Source organism: Crocodylus porosus, unplaced genomic scaffold (assembly GCF_001723895.1).
Source record: "Crocodylus porosus isolate Cpor-Errol unplaced genomic scaffold, CroPor_comp1, whole genome shotgun sequence".
Classification (NCBI taxonomy): domain Eukaryota; kingdom Metazoa; phylum Chordata; order Crocodylia; family Crocodylidae; genus Crocodylus; species Crocodylus porosus.
Window position 1 is genome coordinate 125,178,087 of NW_017728906.1, and position 27,883 is coordinate 125,205,969.

At 40.3% G+C, this 27,883-nt stretch overlaps 1 protein-coding gene across 1 annotated transcript; it reads left to right on the forward strand.

The window, feature by feature from the left end:
* RNF219 (ring finger protein 219) lies at positions 1-27,883 on the forward strand. The gene is made up of 6 exons (XM_019529768.1): positions 1-203; positions 5,279-5,414; positions 6,624-6,715; positions 8,554-8,802; positions 14,216-14,304; positions 25,876-27,883. The coding sequence occupies exons 1-6, from the start codon at positions 132-134 to the stop codon at positions 27,407-27,409; spliced, it is 2,172 nt and encodes a 723-aa protein (XP_019385313.1). The 5' UTR covers positions 1-131; the 3' UTR covers positions 27,410-27,883.

Sequence of the window (27,883 nt, forward strand, 5' to 3'; positions counted from 1 at the left end):
GATTTCCGTTCCCTCACCCGTGCAGGGAATTGGCCTCGCTGGCTTGCCGTAGCCGGAGTTTGAGAGCGAGCTGCTTTTGCTGGCGCCGCCGCCCGTGGAACTTCCGTGCTCGCGGGATTCGAAACGCCACAATGGCTCAGAACGTCCAGAACGTCACGCTGGCGCTCACGCTGCCCATCACCTGCCACATCTGCCTGGGGAAGGTACGGATCGCGGGCCAGGGGACCGCCGCGCCGGGCAGGAGGGCAGGGAGAGGCCGGGCAGCCCTGCCCCATGCCTGGGAGGGGGAGATCGCCTCGGGAGGCTGCTGCTGCTTTCAGGAGCCTGGCAAGTGCAGCCATGATTTGGACTGACATGTGCTTCGGGGGAAGCTGGCCCCTTGAAACGGGCTGCTGCTGCTGCTCCCCCAGGAGGAAGGGGGCAAGGAAGAGGAGACACGCGCTGGGTAGTGGTTGTCTCGATGAGTGGGGTTGTCTTTCCCAGCAAGTTGTATTGCCACCTTTCGGAGGGTGGGGAACATGCGCTCTTTAAAAGAAGCCAAGTACACACACACACACCCTCTCAATGTTCTTCCGCCTCCCCCTCACCTGTCTCCTACCTGTTGTCTCCCACGGCCTCTGATCCTCCTTGCCAAACGTTTGCATTTTCACAGCCCTGCATTTTGCATCTTGGCTGCTATTCCATCCAGGACAGCACAAAACACCAGCAGACTCTCCCTAATGCCAGAAGAAGGGTGTTTGTGCCCAAAAGCAATTTTTTCCAAGTATTTAGTTGCTCTAATAAAAGAGATCACATTTATCCAAGGAACCTCTTTAAAAGAGGCATTTCCAGCAGAGCCTGAGAGGAAGTGGCTTTTTGGAGGAGTGGCCTCCAGGCACTACTTAGCCCTTTCCCTAACTGTATAGGGGGTGAGGAGGCTTCAGGATAAGGTGATCCTGTCCCTCCTCCCCAGAGGGTTGTGGGGCTGAGATCCTTTTTCACTAGTAATATTTTTCTGAGGATGGGTAGTGTAGGACAAAGGATTGTTGATACAAACCTGTTTCAGGGCATAAGAATGAACCAGGCAGATAAAGCCAAAATCTGTCTTTAGCAGTTAGGGAGGTAAAGGGATGTTTCATTTCTTACTCAAGGTTCTCCTGGGCTAGGCTCTTTTCTCTCTAAACTAGGGAGGGCTAATGCCAAAAGTCAGTATACTTACAGGTTTTGTGTTTGTTTTCAGGAACTTATTTCCATGACTAAATCATTTCTCTTCTATTTCTGTTGTCCTCCACTCCTTCCTTGTCTTTAAAAAAACCCAAGAGAGGCTCTTGGCAGAAAACAGTCTTTGTGCTCAGACTATTAAACTTTTGGCCACTGTAGTTTTCTGCCTCCTCTTCACCTGTTTTCATTTAAAATTGCACGGAGGAGGGATGAAGGTGCCCTGCCTACAAAGTGGGTGCAGTGTAACTGGTGTCATTATTCACAGCTTCTCACTTATGAGCAGTGTCTCTTCTCTGATAGGCAGATTTTTGGTTTGTGGTTTTCATTTTGTGGCTTTTCTGCTAAGACCAAATAAAATTGCCAAATGAGGGTCTGGCTCCAGATTTTGTTTAAACCTGAACTGCAGAAGACCACCAAGATCCTTGTGGCTTTAATGTGAAAGTACCAGCAACAATTGGCAATCGCATGGATCTAGATAGGAGTTCCCTCCCCCTAGTAGCAGAGGTGTAAATACCTTTTAGTATCCATATACCTCCATGGTTTTCTGTTTAACAGTTAGCATATGTTTAGTGTCATGCTTTTTAAAATGGATAAGAAATTATACTGAATGCTCTTCAAGCTTTGTTTCTGGGCAAGGATTTTTCCACAGTACTCCTTTTCCCAGTACATCTTGTATTGAGATAAAGGTTGGCATTCTAAGGTAGCAAATCTTGCACATTAAGTTGTTAAGACTACTTAAGATGTCTGTCTATAAGATCCCACTTTCAATGTCTTAAACTTTGCCAGACTTCTCGGGCTGAAATTTTCAATGCAAGTATTTGTACTCAGCTGAAAGGTTTTTTGGAAGGTTTTAGGAAAACCAACTCAGCTTTTTCCAACAAACAAGACTGGAGGAGAGCAAGGGGAAAATGTGGCTTTACTAATACTTAGTTCAACACAATTCTTACAGCTTTTTTGGTTAGAGTTGGAATTTCTAGTGGCTCTGTTCTTTGAAGTGTGGCCTTGAAATTGGGAAAGGGTTTACCCTGGATTCAGGTTACCTTTGCTGTCCTTGGGGAAAATAATGCAGGGTCTGTATGGTGTATGGTAGATAAGGTGTAGGGTCACTCATTGAATGGTGACCATAAAAAGAAATACTGAATTGCTATATATCCATCATCTGTGCTTAATGGGGGCAGGGGGAACCTTGTAGGGGAGAAGAATAATATAACCATATTTATCTGTGTGATGGTAATGCTTATGACCAAAGAGGCTTATTTAAATTTATGCAGACAGCCGTAACTCTTGTATTTGATAAGTTATGAATGCTTGACTGCAATCTGAATGTCCGTTTAACAAACATATATTGCTGGTTCCAGGATGTGCTGCCAGCATGAATGTAACTTATGAAAACTTTGTGTGGTGTTGTGAACTATCCTTGTTAAATGTTACATTGCATTGTGCCTTCAGTTTTAGTTCCCCCCATATTGATAATACATTTGGAACATGGTTTCAGTTTTTATAATTTGAAGTATTGACAGTTTCTTTGGGTGCAAAATCTTGCACCTGTTTAAGGTTCTTGGAATTTTGTCATTGACATATACCTGTGTTGCTCGTGGTATGCTTGTTAATCAGCTAACACTTACATTTTCAAAAGTGCTGTTGCTTTCAAAGTGCCAACATTGCCACAGGATTTGGAACTTTCATTTAGTTGTGCTGACAACCTTTCCGAAACAGTTATTTCTGCATATCTTCTCCATAGCAAGATCTAAGAGGTCACTTCAGGTCCCCTAGGTCATCTCAAACTACCCAGATAAGTTGCATTCTTTTGTAAGGTAATTTCATATATGTATATAATATATATTAAGGAAGTAGCAGCTTAAATTTTATTCAGAACAGTTCTAAGTGTTGTTTGAATGATCCATTTGAGTACCTAGTATTCTACTAAAATGTTTTGGATGACAGGTCCATCTATTTGAATAGTTCCAATGATGTTGTTGCTTTATGTTGGTACCCAACTACTTTTAAAAAATAAACCTGCAGTGAAATTCATACGGGTGCATAAATCAGGACCACTGTACCCTAGAGAGCATTAAATGTGATTTGCTATTTTGTTGAAGATGGTATGGTGCAATTATTCACTTGCAAGAAATGTGCTCCTGTTTCAGATTTTTGGTAGTTGAAGGCTTCTTGCTGTCTTGGGAAAGGCCTGAAGTTTTGAAATAGCTCTTTCTGTTTTGATTTTAATGGGGTTTTTTAATATATACTTATTATGCTAGACTGTACTTAGGTTTGAGCTGCTGGTGACTGTTAACCATTCTCAAGTTGCTTCTGGGTGAGAAGCAAAGGAAAGCAAAAACCAAAGCTGCTTTAGTGATTTATATAGGGGAGAACAGGTTGCAGCTATTTGCAGAGGGGGGTGCTAAGCTACAAGAATATTTTTATGTCTACTTTATTGACTTACTGTAGTATTAATATTGCGTATTAATGGGTCTGGTGTAAGTGAAACCAAAATAAGTGAGTTTAATTAACACCTCTTTTAGTTTAAGGCTGTGCATGGACACTTTTTTCAGCTGAAAAGTGATCTTTTTTGATCTTCAAATAATTTGGGTTTTATTACAAGTGTCTGCACATTTGACTCTCAGTTAAATGAGCAAAGATGTGAATTGGAAGAGATTTAATACTTTCAGTGCCAATTTGCATGTAGACGTAGCCTTAGGTTTTAGGACTGTAGTTTTGAAAGGTCTTAAATAGAGTTAATCCTGCAATGCTGCGGAAGTGAGAGATGAATTGGGGATAGATGACAAAACTAGGCCTTGATTCAGTTTCAGCTGTAGTGTTTTGCAAATGCCTATTGTTTTCAGTTTTGTAGTCTTTATTTTTTTTTAACTTACAATTTCTTCAGAACATATCAAGTCTGGCTTCCCAATTAGTTGTTAGCTGTCCTCTTCCTTTACCTTTTTCACATTTCCTTCTTTCCTTTTTGTTTCCCTTTTTTTTTTGCTTCCTTAAGAAAGTGAAGGAGACTACCAAGGAATGTTCTTAAGTTACCATCTTTCTGTGTGAATCTTGTTTCTTTTGAACTTTGGTTTTATATATTTTCCAAAAGAGGTGCTTTAGACATTAAAATGATGTTTTTGTTTTTACACACATGGTCACTTCACTGGCTTTCAAAAGTAGATACTTTGAATGGAGATATGAGGAGATGTTGACCTGAGGTAAACATGCATGTGTATGCATTGTACTGTTTTTGTTTGATATAGATAAATACAAAATCTGATTGCAGTTATAAGGTGGCTTGAGATTTTGAGAGGATGAATTGCTCTTAAAAAATTGTGACTGTAGCAAAAGTTTTTAGTAATGTGAAATGCAGCATTATGCATCTTCTCTTTTTGATCCTTGAAAATGAATTTGTTATTAATTAGCAGAAGTTGAGAGAGAGGGAGATAAAATGTGACTAATCGCTTTTTATTTTGTAAACTTATTTCTGTTACCTTGTGTCTTTGGATGAGAAGTATTGAATATTGTAGTTATTCAAGAATGTAGCAGAGTTTAATGTTTTTGTGATGTGTTGGCTTAAATTTTAGCTGCCTTGTGCTTTTCTGGAATGTGTCACTTAAAAGTAGTGCATGTTTAGTGAATGGGTTGGCTCAGGGATTAGTAGAACCACTGGTTAGAGTACCAGCCAGGTAAATTCAGCCTCCTTCCTGCCATGCAGTTTGCTCTTTGCAGATGTGACTTCTCCCAGAAATCCTGTCTGCTCCACTGACACTTCGTGCAAGGAGAGTAGTCTGATCTGTGCCATAAACCTTCCTCCTTGTTCCCTTCTTGTTTTAAATCAGTTTTTGGATGCTTTTTGGTTGCTGTCCACCCAGGGGAGTCTGTGCCCAGGTATAGGCTGTGGAGAGCTCTTGGGAATCACTTGCAATGAAAACAGCTGTATAGTTAATGTATATAAATATGCCTTTTCATCGGGTTTTTGTTTGAGTCCAAAGCTTTGCTAAATACTGTAGAAGGAGAAATAGATGATGATGATAGAATAAAAGCAAGCAAACCAAAACCACTGTGAAGATATTTTTATATCTCTTTTTGGGAAAAGGTACGTCATCCAGTCATCTGTGTCAACCACCACGTATTCTGTTCCATTTGTATTGATGTGTGGCTGAAGAACAACAGTCAGTGTCCAGCTTGTAGGATTCCTATCACCCCTGACAATCCCTGCAAGGAGATTATCGGTAAGGGCCATTTAACCACCAAAATAACTTTCCAATAATTGCAGTAATTCTTCCTAGTGAAACCATTGGGTTGGGGTTTTTTTAGTGGAAATGAATAGTTTTCTTCTCTTATGGGAAATAATAACTTAGATCTTTAAGAGGTCAGATGCCTCCATGGTTGACCTGGTTCACACACCCCTCCCTCCCCAGTGGGCTGCACACCTAATAGGTCCCCCTGGTTTTGGTACCTACCTTTGAAATGTTTTTGTTGGACATTAATTGCTGGAAGTGCACATAAATGTGAAGGAAGGAAAGTTTCTTTGGATAGATGTGATTATCTTTTATTAGACCAACTGAGTATTTGGAAAAATGTACTCGGTCTAATAAAAGATCGCATCCACCCAAATAATCTTGCCTTCCTATGTCCTTAGACCAACACAGCTACAACCAAACCCCCCATAAATCTGAATTTGTTTTTTCTGCCTCTACAGTGCAAACCTGGAACTCAGTGAGACTTCATTTCACTAGAATGCAGAAGTATTCAATACAAAGTCTGAATGAACGCTTTTAGGAAAAGTCTCCTGACAGGGAGATGAACCAGGGTTGCAAAGTTCAAATACTTATTTTAAAAAATATATAATTTTCCCAAACTTTGGGAATGTTGTGATTTTAGGATTTTTGGTGAAGACCAACTTTTGTGACCGGCAAGTCCTATATATGAAGTACATTTGATTTGGCTATATTTCTCAAAAAATAAGCTACTTCCTTCCTGGATGACTGTAGGGAGTAGGGGGAGAGAAGAAGGGGTCAGACAACACAATTAGTCAAACTGAGTTGCCCAGAAAAGAGGCAGTCCATTTTTGAGAAATATAGCTGATCAGGTTTACTCTGTATCGATTTACTAGTTGTAGAAGTTGGCCTTCACCAAAAATCCTAATCGCAGTCATGCCTATTTTGACTTTTAGTTTCTAAAACTGTAGGGCTGGAAAGGACTTGTAAGATGCCTTTTAATATATAACCTGACTCGGAGGCAGGATTAGTACACCGGTACTTAGACCAACCTTGAGACATTTGCCTAATCTGTTGTCAGAAACCACCAATGAAGAGAATTCCAGAGCATCCCTAGGTAACCTGTTCTGATGCTTGATAATCCTTAAAGGTTTTGCCTATAGGTTTTTTCCTAATTGAACTGAAAATAATAGTAGTGCTGTCTATATTGTGTTACTGTAGGAGGAACAAGTGAAAGTGAACCCATATTTAGTCCTACAGTCCGAAAGCATCTTCGCAAAACCAGACTTGAACTGCTCCACAAAGAATATGAGGTAACAGTGATGATGGCTTGTTGGAAGCTGTGTTTATATTCAACAAAATTACTCTTTGGTTTGCTAAATGAATTCACTTTGAAACCTTTCTGAGAAAAGCATTATAATGTGCCCGTGGTAAAATTCAGATTATTTCCTAAAATACAGAACGAGACTTTCAGAGGCAGCTGGAGTTGGCCTAAAAGCCAACTTCCTATGAAGTTGTTATTAGCAAAATACTTTTTCTTTAGTGGAAACAGGCTAGTGCTGAACTTTTTAAATCCCATTTTTCTGCCATATGAAAGGGTGTAGACTTTTTAGTGCATTATTGTTTACTTTGTCTTGTACTACTGCTGCACCAAGACAAGTTGGTATCCATAACTAAGAGCACTAAATTAAAATGAGAGGGCATCGTCCAAAGAAATTCTTCCTCCTGGAAAAACTGTCAACTTGAACATTGTCAGCTTGTCAAAAATTCAAGTCTACATTGTTGATTTGGGCTAATTTAAACAGATACCGAAATCTCTTAAATGACTCGATAATATTAGAATGTAACATTGTTCCCCTGCTGAAGTTAAGGACTCTTCTTATGAAAAGGGAAAAGCATGGAGATCTGTGAGGAACCATTTAAGCTTAAATCTAGGCTTTCTGCTCCCATCTCTGAAAGGAGGCAGCAAGCAATGGTGTCCCCAGACTTCATGTCCCTAATAATGGTAATGTGGAGACATGGTCTAAATTCTCCCTGAGATCCATATTGCCATCCTAGTGAAGGAGTGAGGAAAGGTGGAGGCAGATGCATCTCTTCCCTCATGTCTTTTGAAAGAACCCTGCAAGAGAGACATCTTGCATCCCAGGCGCTCCCATGGCCTAGTTCCTTCACAGAGAGAGCAGGGATTCTCGCTGTGTCTGTCAAGTCTTCCCAGTGCTCTTTATGGATGGAAGGGCTTCAACCTCTTCAAAAAAAATCAATAACAAGGTGTTTGGTTTGGTTCTAGGACAGAAAATCAAATTGCATTGGTGCATATATGCAAAACTTAAGCTCTAGTTACGAATACAAGTGTGTATCCTCTACAAAATTGCCTTCGATTGTGCTACCTTGCACCTGGTGTGCAGCACTGAGACCTCATTTACCGAATGGACTGTAATGGACAATGTATCAGACTCTGGCATAAACTGATAACAAAAAATTTTAGGGGGGCTGTGGAAATCAATGCTTCTGTGCTCATGTCTCCAAACATAGGGTACTGATGCAGTTTAAAGCCTTCAGTTTTAATCCAGGGTTGTCAGAGAAGCTCTGCCTGGGCTTTACTGCTCTGGCTGGAACAGCTTGGGGTCTGGTGATTTCGTACAGGCAGTGTCCTTTAGGTGATGGAGATGGAGCCTTTGATGGAGATGCTTGTATGAAAATCTGTGCGTTTTCTGCTTCTCTCTCATCAGATAATGTGGCAGGAAACAGACTGCCCGCAAGAGTGCACTGTGTAGGAGAAGCCCTCTCCGCAATGCACACTAAAAATAGATACTACTTCCTTTTTGCTAAATACCCATACAGTGTCTAATCCATAAACTGTCTTGTCCAGATTCCTATTATTCAAGTCAAAGAGAACTCATCTCCTATCTGAAAGTACACAACTGTGTACTACAGCACAGTTTAAAGTTTTACCTGGAAGGCAATATATAGGTACATTCTGCAACTTTCTTTTTAATATGTTCCTTGCAACTAGGACATCCACCCTGGTTTGCAAAGGATCTGCATGTATAACTTCAATTTTTCAGACTGCTTTATATTGAGAAAAGAATGAATGTTTGTTTTGCATTATGTTTGTGTCATTCCTGTTTTAATGGGTTTGCAACCCTTTCAGGATGAAATAGAATCCCTGCAGAAAGAAATGGAAGAGCTGAGAGGTAAATATCTCAGTTTAGAGTCACAGTTGAAAACAGTCCTGGATCCTGAGGCCTCTGGTTTATGTAACAAAAATGAAGAAAGCTCTCAGACCACAGAGGAGGCAAGTGGAGCTGTCCCAGAAACTCTGGAGGAGTTGACCAAAAAGCTTAAAGCTGCTAATGACCTATATGAAAAAATGAAAGATGAAGCAGAAAAGCTAAAGGAGGTAACATTTGCTTCTTTAATTGTGTACCAGTATAAATGTTTAATGTTGGATAAATAGAGGTAAGGGTTAGTATGACCTTTCAGGTTCTTCATGGAGCTGTAAGAAGGGGAGGGGGGGGAATTGAATTCCAGTTACTACTGGAGTATCAAAGTGTTTTCTTATAGACTTAGCAGGTGCCTGATGTTATTGCTTGTTCTAGTCCATCTGAGACTTGTTCAGCTTACCTGTCATTCCATTCCTTTGTAATTGGATTACATTAGCGCTTGTCTTCAGTATTGATGACCAGATTTTTTTTTCAGAGTTGTAATAATCTATATATTATATCTACCTTGTAACTTTTGATAGCCAATTTGACTGTTCTTGGCAGAGAAGGTTTTGCACTATTGCCCTCCTCGCTAGCCAATATTTTTGGTACAATTTGCTGATATGCAGTAACTTGACCCTTTGACCTAAAACAGATAAGCCTCAGCACATTTAGTGCCAAAAGACTTCTACTGGAAATTTCTTGACTTATTCTGCACTCCCTCCAGCACTTGGGAGAGATTTCTTTAGTGCTTCTCATGCTTCCAGACTACAATGCAAAATAAAACTTATTGCAGGTGTGAGACCAAAAACAGTGTAAATGCACCTGAATAATGACATGTGTAGAATATACCTACGAATAGACCAGTTGGATGGTCTAAAATACTTTTGAAATGGAAGTGTACTTTCAGACTCAGTTGGAAGGACAGACTGAGAGTACTTAGCGTCTTGAACCAGTTCAAGACGTTTCATTACTACCACTGTTGGTAATTGTGGGTTGCATCCTGAAAGCTGAAGCTTTAGCATGTTTAGGATAAACCAGGTTTTTGGGTTTTTTTTAATATTAATAATAATCCTGAAAACCTTGAATGCTGCAAGGGACCAGATTCTCTTGGTAGTGTGGTGCATATCTAGGCCTGCTCTGTTGCCATTAAGGAGTTGTTCTGGATTTAGTATAATGTAACTGAAAGCAGTACTTGGTTCTGATTTGATCCTGTGATATGCATGTGAGGTAGAGAAGCATTATTCTCTGTTATAAATGAGGGAAGGATGAGGCAAAAATAAAATGAGCTGCTTTACATGCAAGTTACTGAGTCAGGCCGGTTTGAAACCTTGTGCAAATTGCCTACCCCACTTTAAAAAAAAAAAAAAAAAGGAAACAGTGGAAAGTGGAAAAACTGACTCCCTTTATGTTAAAGGAGATTCTTGTATCCAGTTGAACCTCAGGAGTTCCTCATTTGCAGTATGTGCTTTGTATGTTAAGTGGTGTAAGTTGTAGCTGTGTTAACCTAAGGACATGGGTAGAAGGGTATTTGTACACAAAAGCTTGCAAAGAAGATTTTTTTCCCCAGCTATTTCAGTTGGTCTAATAAAATATATCAGATTTACCCAAAGAACCTTGTTGCCTCTTATGTTAAACTGTATTTCCTCTCTTGTCACTGCTGGAGTCTTACCCTTGTAAGGAAAATTTGTTGCCATATGAAGTAGAAAAACAAAAAACTGTATAATCAGGTTGGATTAAAAAAAAAAAATAGATAAAAAAAATTTTTTTTAAATCATTGCTTTTTAAGGATGTTATTTATTTATTTCCTTTTTTAAAAAAAATTACAACAACCTCTATAACGATGGTTTCAATTTAAGATACATTAAAGCTCAAAGATAACTTCATGGAATAGGGATTATAACTTCTGTTTATACACTATTTGAGACAATATATTCATGTAACCCTTTTAGAAAAGTTTTACAAATAGGTCACAATAGGCCATTGACTGTACTAGGGGTCCAATCTTATGGGGTTCCCAGGAGCTCCCAGTGGGACTCAGTGCTCCTATTAAACATCTCCGTGATGCTTAGTTTCACTTCTCAAACTGTGGATTTATGTCTCCAGAAATAACATCCTTGTTAACAGCAGTATATGGAGATGAGAGATAACAGACTTGTTTACATACCTATCAGCCCTGTTGTTTCTGCAAGTTTGTGTACCCAGAGTTGAGGCCTTGCCTTTCTCTAAAAATGCAGAGTTTCAAAAAGTTAATTGAATAAAGCATGTCAAATAACGAGAATGCCCTTTTTTTAGAAAACAGTGATTAAATCAAGGCTTCCTGACCAGTGGTTTAAATCAAATCCACCCTGTGTATAATGAATCTGTATAATGCAAAATTTATTCTGCAGCAAAGCACAAGAAAGGAAGACTTGAATGTTGATGGAATATTTTAATTAATTTAGGGGTTAAGGGTTAACTTCAAATAAAAACTTAGGTTGACTTTTGGCCCCTGAATCCAATGCTGTTCTGCTTAGCAGCCCTTGAATCCTGAAGATACCTAAATCCAGCCTTCTTGTCTGACCTTAAAAGTTTTTCAAGCAGTTTAGACTGCTACTTCTGTGCATGCTGAGGACTGCCACAGTCTGTCATAAAAGATGTACCTTATCCCAGTTACAATCCAGAAGTTAGGCATTCCTCTAAGTGCAGGGGTTGTCAACTGAGGGTATGGGTACCCCTGGGGGTACTTGGGAAGACCCTAGGGGGTATGCATGGGCAGGTGGGGATGGAGTGGTGTCACCCACCACTCAGCGCCACCACCTCCCAGGAACAGGGCCTGTGGGGGGCAAGGGCATTGGCACCCTTCTGTAAGTCACACAGATGCCACCCTGCCGGCTGGCTGCTGGGTGGGGGAAGCCACTGCCACCTACCACACCATGCTGCTGCTCTGCATCCAGCCACCAAGGGTACACTTAATAAAAAAAGGTTGAAAACCTCTGCGGTAAGTGTGCTGGAGAACCTAATTGAGTAGGTGTACTTACTATATGCTTCATACATGCTAGCAGAATAGGGTCCCTCACAAAATTCAGCTTTTGTTCTTTTAGGTTTAAATTGGGAGGTGGAGATGCTTGGATTATATGATGACCTAAACATCGAAGACTTCACCTAGCAAAAGGGGGCCTGGTCCACATCTCCCGCCTCCCAAAAAGGTGCCCTAATCATGACACCTTAGAATAAACTGGAAGAGAGGACATTCTTAAATCTCTCCTGTTAAAAGCTAGGGCACAGGTTGCTAAAGAGTGCAAGATTTCGTGGGGTCAAAAGTTTAGCAAGCAAGAGGAAGTCTGACTGTTTTCTAAAGGTTAAGACAAAGTGGGGGAGGAATGGGAAAACCCAGCAATATATAGTTCCTTTGTTCTAAACCGTTTTTTTTCTTTTAAACAGCCATTATTTCTGTACTTTATCCAGTGATGGAAGCAGAGACTGTGCATGTCTACACATTCATTAATGAGCTTATGCTAATGCGCATTACATTTAGTACCTCCATTGTGAGGTACTACAAAAAAGGAGCATTAGCCTATTTGAATGTGCGTTAGTGAAAGCGCAGTTTTTTTTTTCCTGCTGCTTTAAAGTGCACTACAATAAGCTAATGCACATTAAAAGTGTAGTGTAGACGCACCCACTGGAACCCAAGTCCCCCTTTCTACCACTGTAGTGCCTTAAACGCTGGGCAACACCTGTTTGCGCTTGTTGCTTAACGAAGGTTCATTTTTTACCAGGAGCGAGGAGTGTTTCTCTTGGGCTAGTCTATGGCCAAATGGTAAGGGCAATCTCCTGGGAAGTGGGAGATATGGGTATGATTTGCTCAGGCTGAAGGGAGGAGCATAAACACGTGTGTTAATGTTAAACATAAGTGTTCCACTTCCTGGATAAGAAATTGAACTACTAGGTTCTTATACAAGACAGTTACCACCTGCTTTTGCTTTTCCAGCTGCCTTTTATAAATGAAAACCAAGACTCCTCTTCAATTTTTTGACTGAACAGTGCTAAGTGCCTACCTCTTAGGAAGCAGGCACTCAAGGTTCTTTGGGTAAATGTGGTGTCTTTTATTAGACCAACTCAGTAGTTGGAAAAACATTTGTTGCAAGTTTTCAAGTACAAACACCCTTCCTTGGGCTTTTAGGAGTGGATTCAAGGTCCTAGGCCATAAGAAGATGGAGGTGCCTGCCTGCAGCTCTGACTTGGGCACTTGAACTCTGCTGAGGGGCAGAGTTTCAGATATGCTTCTGTGCTCAGCATGTCTCACTGGTCATGCCCACAATGTCTCACTGCCTAATTCTAGGCATCTCCCTGATCAGTGTGAGCTTTTTCTAAGGCAACGCACTCCATGTGTTGCCTGTGGAACCTAGCCACATAGGCTCCCAAGTGAAATCCAGAACCTTGTTCTAAGTGTTTTAAGCATATGGACAAATATATACTTCAAGTGGCTTCAGAAGGGGTGGAAGGCAGGGGATCTTGCTCTGGACACGACAGCAACTCACCTGCTGTAACTATGCCCCTGTGCAGGGACCTTTAAAGATATAAATGTAGCAAAACTGCTCCATCTTGACCCTGGCTAACGCGAAGATAAAAGTTGGGATTTTCTTTTTTCTTGGGGGAAGGGGGGAAAACTCAGGAAAACCACAGCAAGTTGGAATTTGTTTTGACACTATGGATTCTAATTTGAAGTCTCTGGGGTTTATCTTGTGTACAAGTTTGCACACTTAACTGTCAATGTTGTACAAGATCCTTTAAGGTTATAAATCTTAATGCTGTGTCATTTATGTTCTTTCCATTTATCAAGATTGAATTGTCCTCAGTCCTATTAAATGGAGTATGGAGAGTGCAAATGGAGTGCAAAGAGTATTTTTTTTCTCACTGTTTTGTTCAGGTGCAGCATTAGTTGAGAGTTGAAGGGGAAAAATATTTATAGTTCTAAAACGTCACAGCAGGAAAACGTTTTTCTTGACGTGAAGTACCTTGTTAACAAGAGTATCTGCTGAACTGAGAAGACAAAATTGACCCCAGTTCAAAGAGTGAGGCTGTAAATCAAAAGTTTTAATTGTAACATCATTGAACCTATATTTAAGAAAGCCTGCAAATAGTTTGTCATAATGAATTACATCCAGAGGAAACTATGCTTTAAAAAAAAAAAAATCAGAGTAATCTCACTGTGCTTTGGTGAGGGGGTGGGAAGCTGTTCAACATTAGTTTTGCTGATACCTGCACATTGTAATGTTAATGTACTTAAAGTATTTAGTCATGTGGAAAAAAAAAAGACATGGAATTGCCATTACTACATCCCCTTAATGACTCTCTCTCTTAACATAGATCTGTTTATTACCCTAGATAGGAGACTTGCAATGTATTTTGGGAATATAAATAAAAAATGTCTGTTCTCTATTCAGTTTTTGCAAGCCATTTCCCATGGTAATTTTTAAGTGAGAGCTCTCCCTGTCTGAGAGCTGTTTCGTAGCTTCAGGTTTCTAATGCTATCCCTTTTATACAGCAAGCTGTTTGTGCTTTTTTAAATAATATAATTCAGTTCTGTTTTACTGCATATATTTATTATTTATTTATTTATTACTTCAGACGAATAAGAAACTAAGCCTGGAAAACAGTGGCCTTTTGAGAGAGAACTTGCGACTGAAGGCTGAACTTGATAGTAGATCACCCCAAAAGTATGTAAATATTTTAAGTTACATTGGGTTATTCATAAACTATGTTTAACCATAGTAAGACCTTAGCTTAAAATTGTGGTGGTGTGTTTAGTGCTGTAGATGTCTCTTGAAGATGGATTTTGGATTTTTCATCTTCATAGGCTTGGGTGGAAAATACAGTTTACAAATGACTGGAAACTGTTACTTAAGTTAGTGTACACTTCCACTCTAGTGTTGGCATTGCATTACCTGGTCAATACTGAAGGTTTGCCTCTTGACAGGAGAGCTGTGTGCTTAAATTCATATTTTATTTCTGTTTAAATGTTGCTTGGGCTATTTTCGATATATTGAGCAGGACTCTTACGAGCTGACCTGCAACAACAGTTATTATTCTAGGCTTTTGTACTATGAGTCTCTGCTCTTAATTCAGTGAAAACTCAACTCAAAATCACTAAAAGTCTTCTGAAAAAGTTCTATAGGATCAGGCCTCTCAAGTGCCAACAGTACAATACCATATTATATGCCAGCTCATATTATCAGAACTAATTTTTATATTGAATTTGTTATCTTAATTAATGATTTGAGAACAGTGACCTGGCAGATGGCAAATTGACCCAGGTGGGGTAGGGGAACTTGGGGGGCACAAAGTCTGGCTGGCAGCTGAAACATGGATCTGGCTGGCCAGGTTCTGGTTTCAGGCAACGTACGCTGCTGCCGCATGTGACGCCACATGTGGCGCAGCATGCTGCACTGCATGTTTTTGTACTTCTTTAGAACCAGGAATTCCCAGTATTTTCTTTTGCCACCGCATTCCAAATGTGCAGTGTGGCAAACCAATTCACTTGCACTATGTGCATTTTTGCAGTGCCTCAAGCCTTCAAGATGCTGCAAAGTGCGTGTTCCGGTTCACGAACACGGCTATCTGTGTTTTGGCTTTTTTGTGGGACATATGGTGTCTTCTGATGCAGGCTGTTTGGAGTTAGTATATGTTCAAATATACTAATATTATATGTAATAAATATTGTATACCAAATCCTCAGAAGGCATTAAGGAATATAAAAAAATCAACTTTGCTTTATTTTTTCCTATTTATTCTCCTGCTCCTCATTATTAATGATGATGCTATTGTTTAAATTGGACTGACACACCATTCATAAGCATCTTAACAAATCTATTAGTAATTTACTGGCTTTAACTTTTTCTCTGTAGAGAGAAATAGAACTTGGTACCATCTTTATAATGATTAGCTTATGCTTTTGAGACCATTATCAATTAAAAATCCTTTTGTGGGTAATTTTGATGTTCACAGTTGCACTTCTCCCAAGTATAAGTCACTGTGCATATTTAAAACATTGTAAAGCACATTGTTCTTTCAGTGGAAAAATTCGGGCTCAACATTTTTAATTTGGGGGGGGGGGTTTAGTGGGGAGAGGGCAAATAATCAAAATATCAAATACCTTGGTAGTCAGGGCACACACCTGAAGTGTGAGAAACAAGGAATCAATTCTCAGCTCTGGTTGATTCAGATAAGAGGCTTTTAATCTAGAACTTGTGCATCCCAGGTCAATGTCACAATTAACAGGTTACTGGTTATTCAGTAGATAGTGGTTCTTTCTTTCCCACCCATCTCATCTGATCTTTCACTAAAAAAAAGTCTTCCTGCCCCCCCTCCATCCTCCCTAGTTCAGGAGGTTTTTCTTTTCTGAAATACTAGTTTTGCTTAGTGGGGGAAAAACATTTCCTATCTACTTTAGAGGGCAAACTGTGAGTTCAGTTGCCAAAGCACAGAGGATCTAAAAATATTGTTGAAAGGAAAATATAACTTCTACATCACTGCCTGTGGATAAAAGGTATACTATCAAGTATCCACCAAAGGTATACTATATTTTTATGAATAGTTAACTTCCAATTAGTTTTAATCAGATCTCTTAGCTTACTAAATATCCTCAATCCTAAATATTTAATTTTTCTCCATAGCATCCAAATGGTATCATTAAATCCTGATTCTGCTCTTCCTCTCACCCCAAGTTTGTCTAATGACTATCTTGTCTTTTTATATACTGTATTTACTTGAATATAAGATGACCCCCCAATAAGTAGGATCTATATATGGACAATTTATGAATTTGTTATAATTTCCAGATATAGAATCTAAGTATTGGAGGTTTCCCTTGAATTTTTGTCCCCTTCCCACTGCTATAGCAGGAAAAAAAAAAAATGGTGGGGGGAGGGTCAGGTAGCCCCATTGCCCTCTGCTCTCCCAACTTGTTTCCCCTGTAACTCCTTTTCCCTACACCCTTATTGTCAAACCCTGCCCTCCCTGAGCACACAGAAATGAGGACCAAATTTTAAAAGCACTGACCTTGAAATAGCTCTAGTACTTTGCATATAGTATCCTACATGGGAGAGTAGACTTACTGTGGGGACATGACTGACTTGCAATATCAGCTGCAGTTCACTTTCATTGAAGACTTCTTGACAGCCCTGAGGACAACTTGGTTAGAATAGTTGCCTCCTGACCATCTTTACTGTGGAAAATGTGGTTCTGGATCCCAGCTAAGTGTCTGGTGAAACTTCCAAACCTTGCTACCGATGTTGTGAAATGCTTCATGAAACCTCTTTGAGAGAGAGATTTGTTCGTGGTGGTTTGCTTTCACTTGTGCCTTTTGGCTAAAAGGAAAGTTTATTCTTCAAATGAAATCTAAGTAGTTCTGGGACTCCTTTGTGCTCCTTTCTGGACTCTTTAAATTGTCCTTGCCGATCAGAAATAGTCTAATTTCACTACGCCAAAGTGAAGGGTTTCACCTTACCCCAACTGGTGTGAAAGAGATGGAAACATTTTGTGCTTGGGACTGATCGATGGGAAGGGTGGGGAGGGAGATGTGTCTGCAAACCGGTTGCTCTGCTCTGAGCCACATTTTGTGGTAAGGAAAGGAACTACTTCCTATTCATAGCATCTGGTGAAGTAAGCTGTTGCCTATGAAAGCTTGTACCTCTCTAAACTACCCTACCTTCTGCCTGACTTGGACTAAAATGGCTAATCACCTCTCCCTTTCCAATGTCATGAAGTATTTGGCAACATTTATTATCTCTGCACAACTTCAGTGTATGACAACTGTAATTACTTCTGTCCCACAGTGGATGGACCAGAAGTCCTTAACAGGAGCTTTTCCAAACTTTTGCTTTGCCAACCATTAGAATCTGCAGCAACCTGTTCCCAGCTAGGAAAGTTCTGGATACAAGTTAATTTAACTACTGTTAATTCAATATTTTTTGTTTGGTCCTTCCTCTGTCCTAGGGTAGTTCACCAGGCTGATCAAAATAACTGTTACCTGTTTTTAGGAGGAGGATGTCTACATGTGTGTGGTGTGATGCAGCTACACCGAGTGTTTCTGTACAGCTGGTATTTTGGTATAGGACACTGATACTTTTTGGTATCAGCTGAGAAATATCAACCGCTGAATGCAAAGCCTGGCAGCTGCTGAACCAGGAGCCTGAATTACTTGCATGTTAGAATGCCGTATGGTAGAAGTGAAGTCTTTGACTTTGGTAACTGCCATCCATAAGAGCCCTCTTGAAAGGACCTGTACCTAAATAATTGGTGTTTTACTTATTTATTGTCATTTCCCTCTTCCTAGCAGGGAAAGGCTGGAAGGGCTAATACTGTGAGGGACAGAATGTCATTCTAGGAAACTGTATGCGATACTGAGAGAAAAACATTCTCCCATGCAGTACTGAGGATCAGCCTAGCAACAGAATAGCCTGATATGAAGTCCTTGTGCATAACTAAACCAGACCGACTTCCCCTCCCAATATAGGTGTGTTATTACCATTGAATACTGCCAGGTTAAAAAAAAAAAAGAAAGTAACCCAACATCCACTTTTTCCCGTGATTTAAAATTAAATGCCACTAATAGCTATAGTGATATAGATAGATATAGTGGTGTTTCATTTTGATCACAGAAAAATGTTATTGTTGGGTTACTTGTTTAAATCTGAAAATTGGGGATATTTTTTATCAGAGAAAACCAGGATCCCCAGTCATCATAACTGCCAGGAAACTATTGTTGCTCGCTTTCATATTCCCCCCAGTTTTATGCCTTTCTCCTGCTTTCTGATTACCAATAAACAATCATGTTGATAGACTGTTAATGGATAAAATGAAACCATATGGTTTATTATCTATAAAGTGGCCTTTTGCCAAGCTATCAAATTTTCAGTTTCCCTTCTAAAAACACTCCTTGTTAAGGCAGGATCTTCTGTATGTTACTCAGCTTTAAAACCCTGGAGTCACCTCTGGGAAAAGTAAGATCCTTTCTCCTAGTTGCCTAGTTTCCTTAAGGAGTTTGTTTTCGACTCTAGAAACCGTCAGTCATAGTTAGCCTAGTTGTATCTTAATAGCTCAGGATTTAGTCTGTGACCATCCACTGAGCGAGTAAATAATTGAGCTCTTCAAAGAATAACATGCACATTTATTTTCCATGTTTATCTATCAATAGCCACATGCTGCTCAGGCACTATTACTGTCTGGTCAGTGCAGAGCACTGATCTTGTTTTCTGTTGTAACTGCTGGTCCAGCTGGCTAAATCAGTAGCTGCACTCCCTCTCATTCTGTACCTTTTATGTTCAGCCAACTTTGTTCCCTGCATCTTTTGCTTGTTTGCTTGTTGTACCCTCTCATGTTGTATTTTGTTCCTTCTGCCTTTTTCCCTTGCATTTGAGTGTCTCCCTGCCCCTACCAAGCGACTGTTGTTCCTATCTGCCAGAGACTCGAGGGGAGCTGGAGTGCCAAGTAACAGGGATGTGGGGTTTCTTGATTCTTCTGCCATCTTTTATGTCCCAGCCTCAAGAGGAGCTGGTAAGGTGAGAAGGAAAATGCTCTTGCTCTTTGTGGCCTGAACCCAGGCCGCCTCCTTGCAGCAGAGCAGTTCTTCATTCCCACGTGCCTTTTAGCTTCTTTCATTCCTTGGCGTCTTGGAACAGCAGAGACGTTCTGTGCCTGAAGAAGGGTGATTGCACCCCAAAAGCTTGCAAAAAAACTTTTTTCTAATATTTAATGGGTCTAATAAGATAGCACATCTACCCAAAGAACCTTGCCTACCTATGTCCTTAGACCAACACCGCTTCAACCAAAAACCCAGCAAAATTCTCAGCCCCTGGAATTTAGTGGACAGCTTGGAGGTGTTCTACCTGTATGCAGCCCAAGTAGGCTTATTTTGTTCCCCTCCCCCACTCTGTGATTTTTGAGCTCTTTAAACTCTGAAAGTCTTCAGGTCTCTGAATTAATTAGTGTTGTGTAATTGCTGCCATATCCATAATAGCAGCATTTTGCAGACCTCAGAAACCAGACATGAGCTGTGCAGTATATACACCAAATTCCTCATGCCATCATTTTTAGGATCTTCCTTACCTCATGAGATTCTTTTTATACTAGTGCGTTGTGGGGACTGTTTTTTGGACCTTGGGTGGCTCTTTTTGGATTTGAATTGCATAGAAAATCAGACCTGAAAGGAACCTCAGGGGGTCATCTAGCCCAACCCTCTGCTCAGAGCAGGATGATCCTTCTAAACTAGGGATGTGAATAGTTAATTGTTTAACTAATAAGCCCAGTGATAGCCAGCTATAGCTTACTGGTTGTCCTTTAGCATGGGGCAGTGCAGGATGTAGTCTGGCAGTGAAGCGGGAAGAAACGCTGCGCAGTGACCCAGCAGGAACCAGAAGTTGGCAGGGCAGGTGAGAGGGAGGCAGGAACAAGGGGGGAGGAGGGGGAGGACTTCATGGACCCTAGTACAGCCACTTGAAGCCTCCCCCTACCTGCAACGAGCAGCCTGGGCTCCAGGCAGGCACCTGCTGCCCACCGCAGAGCCCAGGCAGCTCACAGGAGGCACCAGGGTCCGTAGAGCCTAGCTATTAACAGGAGTCCTGGGTTTTTTTTAAAAATCCCCTATTTTTTAATTAAAGTAATCCCAAATCTACATTTTTCCATGATTTTAAAATGAAACACCACTATATATCTGTATCTATATCTATAGTTATACCTATATCTTAGCAGTGTTTCATTTTGATCACAGAAAAATGTGGATTTTGTGTTACATTTTTAAATCTGAAAATTGGGGATTTTTTTTATCGGAGAAAACCAGGATCTCTGGCTATTGAATAATAGTCCCCACTCCCCCTTCTACTCTGCTGTCTACCAGGAAAGCAACTCGACTCCCTCTTTGGAGAGTCAGAGGCCACCTGCATCCCTGTCCCGATCTGACTTCAGAGAGCTGCAGGCCAGAGCCCAGCACCTATCCCCATCCCCATCCCTGCACCTGGCTGGATGCAGTGCCATCTGTTACTGCAGCTGTCACTGCAGCTACCGCTGCTGGTGGTGCCCATGCATGCTCCCCAGTCAGACCCACAGTGGCTGCAGGGCCTGGAAGACGCAAGGTGGAGGTAAGTTGGCTCACCTGAACTTGCAGCTCAGCCCCACTGCACACCCAGCCTACCTTCCCAGCTCATCATGAGGTGCAGCCCTGGACAGCCAGTGCTTTGGAGAGCCAGTGAATCCCTGCCACACACTGAGAGAAGATCCTTGCTGGTGCTGGGCCAAGCAGAGGCACCCTGCAAGGCAAGCCAGAGCAGCCCCAAGTGGGTCAGGCCAGAAGTTGCCATACCAATGAATCATTTAATCATTGTAATTACAACAGAGTAAATGGACATGTTTGTTTTTTTAAAAAAATCAATATTTACATCCCTAGTCTAAACCATGCTAGATGAGAGTTTTGTCTAACCTGCTCTTAAACATCTAAGGATGGAGATCCACAGCCTGTCTAGGTAGTCTGTTCCTATATTTGACCACATAGGCAGGGTGTGCAGTGGGGCTAACCACAACTCTCATAATTAGAAAGTTCTTCCAAATCTTCAACCTGTATTTCTCTTCATGCAATTTAAGACGATTGCTACTCTGTCCTGTCCCATGCAACCCCAGTAAATGTTCTGTCACCGTCCTCTGTATAACTATCTTTAAGGTGTTTAAGGACTTTTATTAAATCTTTCTTCTATTCTTGAGACTAAATAATCCCAGTTCTTTCACTGTTTTCTCATAAATCATGATTCACAGGCCTCTGAAATGTTTGTTGCCTTCACGGTCTCTTGTTAACTTGTTCATGTCTTTCTTGAAGCATGGTGTCCAAAACTAACACAGTACTTTGAATAATAGACCAAAAGAAATACTTCTCTTGATCACCTCCTAAATCAAAACTTTTATCTTACTGTAGTGCAGTGTAATGCAGGTAAAATACAAAGAGTATGCCATTTAGGTAGAACATAACTCTTTGTAAATATGTACTTCATTTTAAAATTCAACATGTAAAGTTGAGAACATAATTTATGCTACAGTCCAGCTTTGACTCTTGGTGATGTGTGAGAAGCTAATGATGCTCGAAGTATGACCCAACAAACCCAGCCTGGCCCATAGAGCTGTCATCTGGCCCATGGGCTTTACACAGGTCCAGAAATTTTGGCAGTGTCAATGGCCATAGTTCTGGAAGCCGTATAATAGTTAATGCTGCCACTGCTCCCTGCCACTCCCACAGGCCAGATGACATGGCCCCAGATTGTGGATTGAGCCAGAATGTGGTCCTGGTCCATAGCTGGACCCAGGGCATGGTCCCAGGTCATGGACCTAGCTCCACGTGCTAGATTTGATCTAGCCCACCCATCTGGGCCTCACGCTCATGTAGTTGAGCACCAGTGGCCTAAGCCAGAGGTTCCCAACCAGTGGGCTGTGGCGGGTTGGCTGCTGGGTCATGGCACAAGCCCCCCACTCAGACCCCCGTTTCTCTATCTGAGTGAGCAGCTTTCAGGGTCACAGTTGAGTTTCTGGGGTTAAAGCAGGGGAGCCCCGGGAGGGAGGCAGGCAGCTGGCTCCCCACGTCCTGTCCCACTCCTGCGAGGCTGTGGTATAAAAAAGGTTGGGAACCACTAGACTAACCAATTTCCTGCAGGGTTGGTAGTTGGAAAAGAATGTTTTTTTCGCTTTAAAACAAATTTGATCTGGTGGCTCTGAGAGATGACAAGTATGGGACCCCAAAGTGTCGCTAGTTTTAAATTGTCAGTTTTCAGAGTAGAAATTGCCCTTTGATTTAAGTATGACTGGCAACATTGTTCAGTTTGGCATCAAGGGGATGTGTCATTTCTTTATTACTTGATAGAAATGCTTACAATTGGAGTGGTATTTCATTGCAGAGGTAAGAAAGAGCTGGCTGCAAACTTCTAGCTGCCAGGTTCAAATTGAAGTATTGTTTGTGAATAAAACAGTCTGAACTGAGAACCTATGGGATAATGACTATTATGTTTCGGAGATGTAGGTATGAATGTGTACATTAGCCTTCAGGGATTTTGACCTTCTATGCTCACTGGAGTTAAAGGATAAATTTGAACCACCATAATGGTGTGTTTCTGTATTTTTTTTAAATATTATAATGCATTTTTTAAACATTGAAATAAATTTTACTGCCACAGCAAGCAGCATTATAAGAAGCTTGCTCTAAAATTCACATGTTTGTGTATATTCAGATCTCTGATGAACCCAGTATACCCTCAACCCTGAAACCAGTTCTCTTGGAAGCATCTGAGCTGTCTTGAGATTTGGCAAGCTGATTTAGCTTTTCAAATGTCAGATTCTCTTTTTAGTTAGTTACTTCAGAACCCAACTTTTTGGTGAACTCTGTCCAATGTAAACTTTTTTTCTTATGGCTCCTTTTAACCAATATGTCAAATGATACATTAGAAAACATTTACATACAGGTCTAATTGCTTAAACAACACCAAGGTTTTCTTGGCCTGGAATAATTGGCGATCATATTACAATTTAAATATTTTAAGCCTAAAATTTGAAAATTGAAAATTGACTTTTTTTTTAAAGTATGCAAGTCTTGCAAAAGGATGCTTTAATGCTTCATTAGGGCCATAACCATTTCTAGGCTGTATGTAAGACTTTCCTCTAAAAACAAAATTCCCAGGCACATCCATTATGATAATTAACATATTAGTAATGCTGTGTGGTCTTGAATGACATATTTCAGTTTCCTTTTTTACCTGAGGACACTTTTTTTTATAGAAGTTGCACTTGAGAATACAATGCTTCTTCTTGGTAAGCAAATCTGAGGCAATCACTAATGCTATTTGCATTAAATAAACATATTACACAGTTCTTCCATTAAAAAATTGCTAGGTATGCATATAAATGTAAAACATGTTTAATTTTTATGTCAAAGTGTCTGTTACAACAAGCTCTAGAAAATTTTGCTTACTTTGCATACACATTTTTCACTTCTCTAAAGCTGATTACACTTGGCTTTTAAGCTAATCAGGCCTCAGATCACTCTTCTCTTTCATTGTCTTTCTCTCTCTCGCGCGCTCTTTTTGTTCATTCCCCTCTTAATATCTTATGTGGCAAATCTGACAGTGCTTAGCAAGTTAAGACTTGTCTGGTATAATACCTTTTTAAATAGTGACCTATACCTGATTCTTCAGAGGAAGGCAAAATAAAGCACATCACGGTCTACCTGCCTTAGGAACTGGGGGGAAAGGTTTCCCAGACTCCTGCAGTGTTGATTTAACTTGCTGTGGTTGTGTTTTAATATAACCCAATTTTGATCTTGAAATGATGAGGAAAGCATGCTAAAATGTGTTGGCATATTGTATTTGAAAGGTGTAGTAAATCAGAAATCTAATCAGCTTTAAAAAAAAGTGGGAAAAGAGCTTCAGGTTCTTGGTCTGAGTGTCCTGGAAACGTGAAGGTTTCATAGTGCTTTTTTTCTTTTCTTTACTTTTCTTCCCCCTCCCTTCTCCCTCTTGCTTACTGCTATATGAAACCCCCATTCCAGTATCCACCAGATAAGCAAATGAAGAGAGGATTCATAAAACTTTCCCTTTTGCTAATCCAGAGTCTATTTGGCACAACAGCCTATTTAAAAATAGGCACTGATTCTGATTTCTAGGTTGTCTGTTTAACGCGAAAGCAAGAGTGTTGGTCCATAATCTCAAGGTAATGCGTAATTCAGTATGGAAAATTTACTCATTTGTTCTTTTGTGCTGAAGTTCGTTAGGTGGGCAAACCATTGCTTCCTGGCTCCTGTACAGCCTCCCATTCAAATGGAAGATTAAGCGAACCCAAGCACCCAACTCCTTCAGGGATGCTGATCGTCTCAGCTCCCATTTGGCCTCAGTTGCAGTTTGTGCACATACAGCACCTACAGAAAAAAGATTGCCTAACACTCAGGGCTCAGCCCTCTGCTGAAAAAGCACATTTTGCTCAGTAGCAATCCCTCTGGCTGTTTCAGAAATATTTATTCACAGGCTGTAGGTTCAGCTACATTCAGACCTCATTGGCCTGAGGGTGGTGAAGGGAAGGTCTCAAGGTTGGGGGCTGAAAAGCAAAAAATTTGGGTTGGGGGTATTTTTTGTGGCTGTGGAGAGCACCCCAGAAGAGAACCACTTTGATACTGTCTTTGGGCTTTTTAAAGTGACTCGGTGCAGACCTATACTGTCCATAGCATGAGAAAAGCCAGTAAGCCAACAAAACAACTTGTTTCTCTCTAGGAGGATGACTTCCCATTGATGTCAGAGTGGGTGGAGGACCACCCCTCCCTCCTGCCTTAATACCAGAACTTAATTTTTTTTTTCTGTCTGTAAATTGAAAGTTGCAGATAGAATAGAAAATTCCCTGGTGCCTACCTGTCAGTGTCAAGTTAGAATTAGTTAGGGCATATAGCTGAAACCTTCACTTGCCCTCTGGGGAAGGTCAAGCTTGAAAAACAGTTGGACTGGGGGGAGATAGTGAGGGAGGGGGAAAGACTTTTTGTATTTCCTGTTAACTTTGCAGTTGAGCTTTTTTTTTTTCAAGCGGGGAGTCATGCAAACGTGTTACATGCAATTTTTCCAAACTGCAAGCAGCAATCTAATGTATTGGATTTCAGAAAGTAATTAGATTGTTAGAACAGTAAAACCTAGAAAACAAGTAGCTCTGAAATAAGTTAAAGCACAGCCCATGTGAAGGCCAAAGAAAAGCTGTATATCTAAGGTGAATATAATTGAAATGGTCCAAATAAGTATTTAAAACCACCTCTAAGGACTGTTACAATTTCTGAATTTCATATTGGCATTTTATATTTGACAAGGTGACATTGTATAGGAAATGTATTGTAAAACACTGCTGTACTGTAGGAAAATGATTGAATGTAAATATTTCAAGATGTGGACCACTGTTCAAATGTTATCATAAATCTTTGCCATTGTTTTAGGGGATAATTCTTCATGCATATTTGAGTTGAATTGATAGATCCAGCCCCTTGAAGGGTAATCTTCTACTTGTTATTGCCTCACTATTACTGATAGTTTAATTTTGAAGTCGTACATGGCTTTTCATGTATTCACCTCCACGTATGTTGTTTTCCATAACTAGCAGATAACTACAATTCTGAAAAGGAATCTGCTTCTAATTTTCAAATTAACAAAGTGTTTGCTCAGTAATTTCCTAATCTAATCCCAGAAAGAAACAAAAGAATTGATGTTTTGTTTTGTTTTTCTCTCCATTTCTTGCAGATTTGGTCGGTTTACAGTAGCTGCACTTCAGTCCAGAGTAGAGCAGTGTGAACGTGAAATGAATCGTTTGAAAAAAGCACTGGAAAGGAGTGATAAATATATAGAAGAACTGGAGTGTCATCTTTCACAACTAAAAGGGCCAAGTGAGACTAACCTAAGTGAGAATATTATTAGTGAGGGAGTACTTTCCACAGATGATAAAGGAAGTGAAAGCAGTGAGGATGATGCTGCCTCATTAAAAAGCCAAGTAGAAAGCCTAGAGGAAAAGACTCTGACTACCAGTCAAAATCAGGACCAGCCTGAGCGACTGAGAGATTGTGGAGCATGCTCAGCCTCTGCTAGTCAAGACAGTTTGGATGAGTCAAACACTCAGTGTCCCACAAATAAAGAACTATTTTCAGGTTGTCAGGAAGTTCTGTTGGCTGTTGCTACTACAAATACAGATGCTGGCTTAGAGCAACAGTGGGAGAAAATTGAGGATCGTGAAGCTTATAAAGATGAAGAACTATATGAGCTTCCAGCACCTTGTACACCTTCTTTGTCTCTTAGTTGTCTCCATTTGAACACGCCCGATGTCAAAGAAAGTCCTGTTATAAAACAAGAGGACACAAGAAAGCCACCTGCCTTTCTAAGGAAATTGGAATTTGAGGATTTGTGTGATGCTCCAGAGGACTGCAACAAAGCTTCTCCAGAGGACAGCGTAAGCAGCTGTAACAATGAAAATAAGCTAACCTGTTTTACTTCGGCAAAACCAGTGTTTTGGGATAGCTGCCCAACAAACTACACTGAGAACTTAGATTTTGATGCCTCCCAGCAAAATATAATCAGTAGTCATTCAGGAAAGCTACCAGTAAAGTCCAGTGAGAAGACAAGTGCGTGCTTATCTAAAAGGTTACATACTATTTGCTCTTCTGAAATGAACCGCACAAGAACATCCAGTGAGGCATCCATGGATGCTGCCTACCTTGATAAAATCTCTGAGTTGGACTCTATGATGTCTGAATCTGACAACAGCAGGAGTCCCTGCTACAATTTTAAATCCTCTGATCTTGATAATCCATCAGAGTCAACAGAGAGTTCTGAACTTATGAATGAAACAGATATGAAGCTGGAAGAAAGGAATGAGCAAAAGAGTTCAAAATGCCTGGAGTCAAATGACCAGCCAGCAGACAGAAATGACTGGAAATCGGCTATGTTTTCTGTCCTTTCTCCATCTGGACTACATCTGAATGAGCGCTTCCGACTGTTTTCGAGCCAAAATTCTGAAACTGCTGAAATGAAATCTCAGAATTGTTTGTTTCAAAGAGAGTTTTCCCCAAGTATTCTGTTCAGTAACTCACAAAGGTTATTTGAAGAACAGAAGTTTGGTTCCTCTTTTTTTAAGGTGTCTCCTGATGTGCATAATCCACTTCAGTCTCCTTGGGCAGCTTCCTTCATTCCTGAAAAGAAAAATAAGAGTGTCAATCAGTCAACCAAAAGAAAAATTCAGAGCAGTCTTTCTAGTGCTAGTCCTTCAAAAACTACTAAAAACTGATGCTTGTAAGTTTTGAAGTTCTTATTCTTGGTGCCAAATTAAGAACAGTTCCCAGTGAACTTGATCTTCTTGTGAGTTCCATTGTGACCCTTTTGACCAAGTGAAAGTGAATATTCCTCCTTCAAATCTATTACCCCACTGTTTAATTTTAGAGAAGAACCCTTCAGTTTTCTTCTTTGATTAAGCATCTTTGTTCTGTACTCCTTGGATTTCTTGTTTAATTGCCAGGTTACATGATTTTTGTATTGGTGAAGAGCAGCTCTATCCTCCATGAATGACGGATTTTAAATTTAAGCCATCCTGTTAAAAGGAACGAACTTGTTTAAAATATTGCATTTCCTGTGCTAAAAGAAAACATTCTTTTATGCATGTAAACCTGTTACTGGTTATAGTATGGTTTCATTCATTTGCTATTAAACATTGGAAATTCTTGTCCTAAAACTTGTGACTTCCATGAATAACTGTTTCTGCTTA

Bases quoted from the DNA above. Each gene is read 5' to 3' on its own strand.
- RNF219 (XM_019529768.1), top strand. From the start codon at position 132: ATGGCTCAGAACGTCCAGAACGTCACGCTGGCGCTCACGCTGCCCATC. The intron at 204-5,278 runs GTACGGATCGCG...TTTTGGGAAAAG, and splicing joins GCCACATCTGCCTGGGGAAG to GTACGTCATCCAGTCATCTG. The intron at 8,803-14,215 runs GTAACATTTGCT...TTATTACTTCAG, and splicing joins AAGCAGAAAAGCTAAAGGAG to ACGAATAAGAAACTAAGCCT.